Here is a 7,150-nt window from a genome sequence, read left to right as displayed (position 1 = left end):
CTGGTCCGGAAGTCTTCCAGCTGCGATTTTTACGAGTCAAGCATCGACAGCACCGATGGGGAACAGTAACATCTAGTTCGGCTGATCTTTGGGCTGCGTCTCTTCGGCAGTCATCTTTCCTCGGCCGAATCAGTCCACCACGCGTATTTGGCCCATGTCAGCCTGATCCAGCAGTCTTCAGACATGAAGATACGAGTTTGTTACTGCAGTGTCTGCGGACAAGAATGGAGAGTTGGTCAGTTGGCAAGTTGCCCGTGATCTGCAATGGAGAAAAGCAGATAACCTCACTAATAACCTTAGTGACCCTCCCATCGCTCATACCATCTCTTGGCCGTCACATCTCAAATGTGCCCTGGCCGCCGTGTCCAGCTTGCAGATCCGGAGTTCCGCGGCCTCCAAAGCCTTGCCTGGATGTCGTTGCCAGGCCAGGAAGAATCATGACTAACACCACGCACACTATCCGCATCGTAAGGAAGCAATGCATAGACAGTTCAAAGCTCTCTTGCGTTTGCTCTCTCAACCCGCGCGGCTTGGATAAGGATGAAGGGTTCGGGCACCACCAGGACATGCCTTGGAGGCCTACGAAAAGGCATAATCAATCATAATCAACCACCTTGTTACTTTGTGAACCGGCTGGTCTTCGAGGATGAACCCCCACTCCAGGGTCTCGGCATTGACCAATGACTCTCTTCCGGGGGCCTGACACCATCATGCCGTCCGCCCTCCGGATTTTTTGGCATCACCATCGTACTATGCCGCCGCAAACCCCCCTTCAGTCATACAACTGGCACATATTGGCCCCCTTTCACCCTAGGAAATCGGGCCAAGGACCTGTTCGATTATCTGCACGTTGCAAACGAGTGTCACCCCATCTCGATTCCCCCGGCAAGCAATCGTCCGAGAGCAAATCATCCGGTCCCCTTTTCTACGGCGGGAAACGCAACAAACCCTCTCCGAGGCCACCGAGTGCGCGATGCTTGCCAATGCTTGCTCATCCAAAAATCAGCATTGACCAGCTGTGACCACCGGCACCGGGCGGCCCTGACATGGCTCTTCGGATGTCGACGAGCTCGAGACTCCGCCAACCCAGCTTCTTGGGTTAGCCCCCGGTCTCGCCTCTGAGCAGTGCCTCTTTCTCTTTCAGCACTCCCAGAAACCATTGCAAGTCGGGGCCACAAGTGGTAACCTAAACAGATATCTTGCTCCACCGAGCGCTATCAACAATTGCAGCACGCACCATCACAGGCACAAGGCGTTGGTTCCGCGCGTCGGCGCGCGGCGACGCAGTACGCGGACCAGAAACGACACCCTCGTCGCGTTTGTCATCTGGTCGGTCTTCGACACCCTCTATGAGTCTACAGACGTGCCTCGGCCAGTCTCCGGTTCAGCGAGCGCGGTAGTATGTTCTCCCAGTATTGCTCAGCGACACTGCTTCCGATAGCATATCAAGGACATATTGGACATATAGGACCCCCGGCGAGTATCCCGCTGAGTGGTTGCAGTAGACGCAACACCCGCCCTCTCGTTCGCCAGGGTTCTGGGGGTTCATCAAGTGTCAACGGGCCGCGGGGTAATCGCACGTGTATGCGACGGTGCAACCTCGCCCGTCACACCGTCTTTCGTTATCTCGTCACTTTGTCAAACATCTGTCGCGATTACTTATTGTCAAGATCTTATAGAGCGGGTGTTAATAAACCTCATCGCACCTTTGGGGTTCGAGATCCACCGGCACGGCGACTGTTGCAACCCATGGGCAGAAAAAGTGGTGGGCAGTTCGCCCAGTTCTCTCCTCCCCTCTCGAATCCTCTGGGGCTGGCTGGTCCTGGGGTTGCAGTGGGATGGATCGTGGCACACCAAGAGCTGCCAAGACAAGGAAGTGAAGAGAGGGCCAGCCGACCACGCGAGCTGAGGCATGGGGGATGCGTCAATCTGCCGCCGTGGGATTGATTGAGGGTATATGCCAATGCCCATTCATTGCCCGCGGGTTTTTTTTTACTGCCTTGCTGCCCATGAGTTAATAAGCTGGCTGGTTTATAGACCCCGCCGCCATGAACTCAAAACAAGAATACCGGTCAAACAGAGGGCGACTGGTGATGCGGAGGGCTGCAGTGGATGCGCTTTGAAGCTATATTCGGCAAATCGCCCTATTAAGGCTATGGGCATCAACAATTTGGTCCAGTCTACTTCGTACGCGAGAATACCGCAAGCGATGTAATGTGATGGGGAGGGGGAAGAGGTCGCCTGTCTCAATCCACCCGCTTCCCTCCCGCTTTGACAGCGGCCCTCTTGTTCCCACCGTACCGCCTTGTCTCAACAGCCTGCTCATTGCAGGTATTTACCGGCATCACATATGCAGGCTAGATATTGCAGGCGTGTTCGACGGTGGACTACGGAGTACACTGACCTGGAACCCGCCGGGGCTCCACTGCGCACTATACTTACCTACCTCGTTTTTGTCTGAATTACATGCAGGTCTTTTCGAAAAGAGACAAGATGGATTGGATGGAGACTGGTGGACGAGAGGAGTTTTGAGAGAAAAAATAGAGGGGCGCGCTTCTGCAAACTGCAGTCTGCACGGCACGAATTAAGGTTGAGTCTATTGCGAAGGAGGGTATTAAGCGCGCCTTGCGGGAAACCCCGTTGTCTCTCTCTTGCAGCTTCACCGCCATTGTCTCAGAGTCACGTTGGACAAAATCGATACAGTAGTGTAAGCAAAGGAGGAAACATGAACCTCATCATCCCACTGCGGAGCGTTTCTTCCTCTTTTATCATTCGCTGCGACGTCTGAGCAAGTTTAAACGTCACAGGTTCTCTCGATCCCGATTGGGAAGGCGAGAAGGAGACTTCCCAAGGCGGAGGTAGTTGCAGACTTTGTAGACTACATCTGGTCTGGATTGAGATGTGATCGGCAGAGATGCAGGTAATTCAAAGGTTGGTTTGACCTGGATAGTCGTATAGTTAGAGCGAGTATTGATCACCTTGCTTTAGTTTATGGATGCGTGATGTGCAGAATTGCTGGTTTGGGAGAGGACAGTTGTGGGGTGTGACTGCCGAAGTATTGGCGGGAGCCTCCGATGGAGAGCGGGATGTTGTCCGTGAGGTTGTTGAGGGAGGTCTAGATCTTTGAGGTGCGTTGGTTTCTCACGACGTGGTGGTTGAGTTGTCGGGATCGTCTGGTTTGTTTCCTTTTGTGATGTATTTGCTTCTGCCGTGTAGTCAATCGCCGGGGTTTGTGCTCCGTTTTCTGAACATCTGTTGTTCAAAGTATTGTCATCAACTCCGAGTCTTCGTCTGTTGTCATACATGCCGTCTTTGAGATGCTTAGACCGCTCACGACTAGAACTAGTCTCCTCATAGAGCGATAGTTGTCCTTGACCCAGAGCTCTCAGTCTCAGCACGACATTACTTCCACCTTCAGTAGATAATTGTGCTAATCAACATCGATGGATCGTGTTTTCTGATTCAGAGGCCCAGTCGTCTGCCCTATGTCGCCTCCTCAACCGGTATTCAGTCGGCCTGGCACTTTTGGCACCACTCTCGCGCTATGCGTGGCTGAGTGTATAACAAGAGACATTGCCGGGAAGGACACTACTAAGAGTCGTCAATATACATGCCAGACTAATGCTATATCATGGAGACTCGACGATATCATTAAGTAGCGGAAGCGTAGAGGAATATGCTCGACAACGCGAAGTCGACTAAATGTAATTGGGGAAGCAAAGAAGGCCCAACAGCATGGTTTTCCAACACAGTTTTGCTTTCTGCTACCATGTTCTCTAGTCATATGCTTTTGCAATTTAACTTAGATAGAGATCAATATCAAATGTTATTACTGACGTATCGGGGCTTGAAGGATGCATCGATGCCATCAAAACCATTGCACCAAGCAAGTTCAAGCTAGCAAACATGCTCACGTTTTCCATCTCCCTCCAAAGAATCGAACTAAACAGCCGTATCTCCACAAAAGAAACCTCTGTGTTATCCAAAAGGCCTGTGTTCAGCTCCTCGACTGGGGGAGTTATGTCTCTGGCACATCCAAGACTTGGGTGCCATTTTTGTCCATCTATCCATCTCACCTCTATGCAATTCATCAGACAACATTTGATGATCCCATAATCTTCCCAGCGAGAGCCAAGCTGCTCCAATTCGCTCCACAACTTGTCATCGTCGTCCATCCAGTCACGATAGCCTCTCAACATGTTTGCTGCAACTATATGCCTTTCCGTCTCTGCAAATTTGATTGCTCGCATATATTGCAGTCGGCCCCTCCCACCTGTTCCAGCTCCCACACTCAAGAGGAAGTGGATCATGTCTATCCTCCCATGCTCAGCCGCGCCTTCCAAAGCTGTTCTTCCGTTTTTGAGAGCACGAGGTGCGTCAACATCAGCCCCCATCTCTATCAACATCTTTGCAATTCAAATTCGTCCTGTGATCGCCGCTAGCTGTAGAGCCGTTGCACCGGCCTGGTCTGCGGCCGGTGCGTTGATGTCAGCGCCTGCGCTGAGGAGATCGATTGTAGTGAGATTTCCGCCTTCAACAGCCTGCTGTAACGGGCTTCTTCCTCTACGACAGTTCATATAAGTCATCTTAGAAAAGTGATCGTTTCTTACGGGTTTCAGCTCTCCGTCAACCATGGCAAGGAACAACAGATTCTTGTCCTTCTGGTGTTCTGGTTGAGCGTCAAGCCCGGGCGAGAACAGTCGAATTTCGAGGATCTCCTCGCTATCGACGTTGAGGACAACTTGAATCAAGTGCTCCTTAGGGCGGTATCCGAGCTTTTCAAGCTTCAACTTGAACTGTGATGACTCAAGTATGAAGAAGAGTGGCCTGGTAAGGTAGGGATGTTTGTTATGCCAGAATGGTAGGTTTCTTCCTCCTGCTGTCCATTCATAGAGAGCTTGTTGAATCCTTCCATCCCAAATACCGATGGCTGCAATTGGCGTCCCAATCTGGCCGCAGAGTATTCTGAGTAGTTGCCTTTCACCATTGAGAATAGCTAGGCCGATGGCTGTTCCTTCTAATGATGATGGGCTTTCAAAGTTTTGACGGTTCTGTAAAAGCCTCTGGAGAAATTTCGTGCATTTGTGCTCTGATGCGAAGAGAATAGCAGTACAAGGGCGAATCCGTCGTATGCTTCGGGATTCCTCTCGAACACGTGATTTATAATGGAGTCGGATCCCGAGAGAAACGCCGCTTCGAGCATAGACATGTCGTTGTTTTTCTGCGCGCTTCCATAAGAACCATGGTACAAAATAGTCTCGACAAGACTCCAGCTGTCCAGAAACATTGCTAGGTGAGCCTCGCCACCCATCATAGAAGGACCAGCGCTCAGAACTTCGAAACAGAGCTCCACTACGTGGTCTTGCATCGAAGGTTGAAGACGAAGGGGGACTTGCCCCTAAGGTCGAAGACTCAGGTCTTTGTCTCTGAGAGGCAATGAGAGCAAAGTATGTAGCAGTTTCTCCTTGTTCTAGTCCAGCCAGTTGATGTTGGCCTGAGAAATTTCTGCCAAGGCAACATTGACCAAGCCGATCTCACGAACCGTGTAGGCGCCATGGTATACAGCCCACCCAGGCAGTCTGGCACCATGCTTTGCTAGGTATGTGTACACTGCATTATTCCAGTGATGCCCCAGAATCGCGGCACCTGCTGGGTTGATGGAGTTACCCCCCAATTGGCGAACTGCATGCGAATCTCGCCATGCGAGAAGGTGAAAATAGGATATCCAGGCCTGGGTTATCCAGAAATCGTCATTGGCCTCGAAAACCAGGCTGGTGTTGAGATCAGCTCTTGTCCAATGTAGAAGTTTGACGACATCCTCGCAGCCGCCCAAAGCTGCAAAGATGATAGGGGACGGAACCTTGTTCGACAGTTCTGGTCCGTCTACCAAAGAGCCGTGATCAAGAAGCCACTTGCAGGCTCAGTAATGCCCTGCAGATGCAGCGACGTGCAAGGCAGTGAACCCATTGCTTTCAGCACCAGTAATGTCATACCCAATCTGATGAAGGTATTCGAGCACCAAGACGTGACCCTTCGAGGAAGCTTCCATGACAACGTCCAACTCAAAAAATTCCGATAATGGCGTTGATGGGCATGTTGAATGCGCATGTTCCGTCAAAAGCTTGATGAGTTCCATCGCCCTCGCTTCCTCCCAGGAGGCGGCTGCGTACCCGAGTACGCTAGCTTTTTTGATAGGAGTAATAGTATGGGAGAGTAAAGAGTGACCGGTAACATAAGAACTCCACAAGACGTTGGCTCCAGACTGGATCAGTATGTCAGCCGCAGTCAGACTACCGCGCCAAACAGCGAGCATCAAAGCCGATTCCCCCTGATGATCTTCGTCCAAGGGGAGGCCAGAATCTGCGAGTCGCTTGAAGACTGCAGCCATCTTTCCATCGAGGTCAAAATCAGGGAATCGGCCGTATTTGCCGCCCAGAGCTTTGTGGAACCCTGTGTATGAAAAGGCTGGATCAGCACCTGCATCCAGCAGCTGAAGCGCGAGGTCCGGGTCATTAAGCGACAAAGCAATTCCCAGTGGTGTATCAGGGTCTGGAGCCCAATGCCCCCCGATATGTATGTCTGGACTTTGCCCCAAGGACAGCAGCCAAAGCACAACCTTCTTCATTCTTGCTTTCTCGGCCTCCACTAAACTTTTGCGCCTCAACCTCAAGTCGAATTCGGAATCCGGCAAATCGAAGTACAACAAGTCCATCCCCGATCCTGGCGAGGAGCCTCCAGTCAGTTCAATAATCACAAGCATTGCCATCCGGAAGAACTTCTCAGCAAACGCATTGATTGTTGGACCTGCGGGTTTCCCAGCTGAGAGTTCCAAACTCATGATGCCTGAGTCTTCGAGCATATTGACTGTCCTCATCCAACAGAGGAGGCCGTTCGAGGTTTCGGAAAATCACATGTTATTCGAAATCCGGTAAATAAGGAATTTATAATGTTCGGTAATCGTCAAGTGTGTAGGAGCTTGGAGGAGGACTCGTGCCAAACTGGCATTCTCGCCATCTTGCCCCTCAGGCATCATCGAAGCAAGTTGGGCAGTGAGGACAGCCGCGCTTGGTTCTACACTTGAATTTGGCAGATTAGTTCTCTCGAAGATGTCGAGACATGCGGGGAATCTTCGTAAATTTCTGCCGGACCG

The 7,150-nt window shown here is 51.3% G+C and overlaps 2 protein-coding genes across 2 annotated transcripts; one reads left to right on the top strand and one right to left on the bottom strand.

Annotated features, from left to right (window-relative positions):
• Positions 1–1,281: 1,281 nt before the first annotated feature.
• BDP81DRAFT_76084 (uncharacterized protein) lies at positions 1,282–2,083 on the top strand. The gene has a single exon (XM_060596250.1). It carries the CDS (start codon positions 1,402–1,404, stop codon positions 1,945–1,947), a length of 546 nt encoding a protein of 181 aa, XP_060441685.1. The 5' UTR covers positions 1,282–1,401; the 3' UTR covers positions 1,948–2,083.
• Positions 2,084–5,644: 3,561 nt separating this feature from the next.
• BDP81DRAFT_76063 (uncharacterized protein) lies at positions 5,645–7,134 on the bottom strand. Its single transcript, XM_060596249.1, has one exon. The coding sequence runs from the start codon at positions 6,872–6,874 to the stop codon at positions 5,921–5,923; it is 954 nt and encodes a 317-aa protein (XP_060441684.1). The 5' UTR covers positions 6,875–7,134; the 3' UTR covers positions 5,645–5,920.
• Positions 7,135–7,150: the final 16 nt, after the last annotated feature.

Source organism: Colletotrichum phormii (genome assembly GCF_030913505.1).
Source record: "Colletotrichum phormii strain CBS 102054 chromosome Unknown BDP81scaffold_19, whole genome shotgun sequence".
NCBI classification, from domain to species: domain Eukaryota; kingdom Fungi; phylum Ascomycota; class Sordariomycetes; order Glomerellales; family Glomerellaceae; genus Colletotrichum; species Colletotrichum phormii.
The sequence above is the reverse complement of the archived record's forward strand: the minus strand, read 5'-3'. Positions and strand labels throughout refer to the sequence as shown.

Coding starts and splice junctions, on each gene's coding strand:
- BDP81DRAFT_76084 (XM_060596250.1), top strand. CDS start 1,402: ATGTTCTCCCAGTATTGCTCAGCGACACTGCTTCCGATAGCATATCAA.
- BDP81DRAFT_76063 (XM_060596249.1), bottom strand. CDS start 6,874: ATGAGGACAGTCAATATGCTCGAAGACTCAGGCATCATGAGTTTGGAA.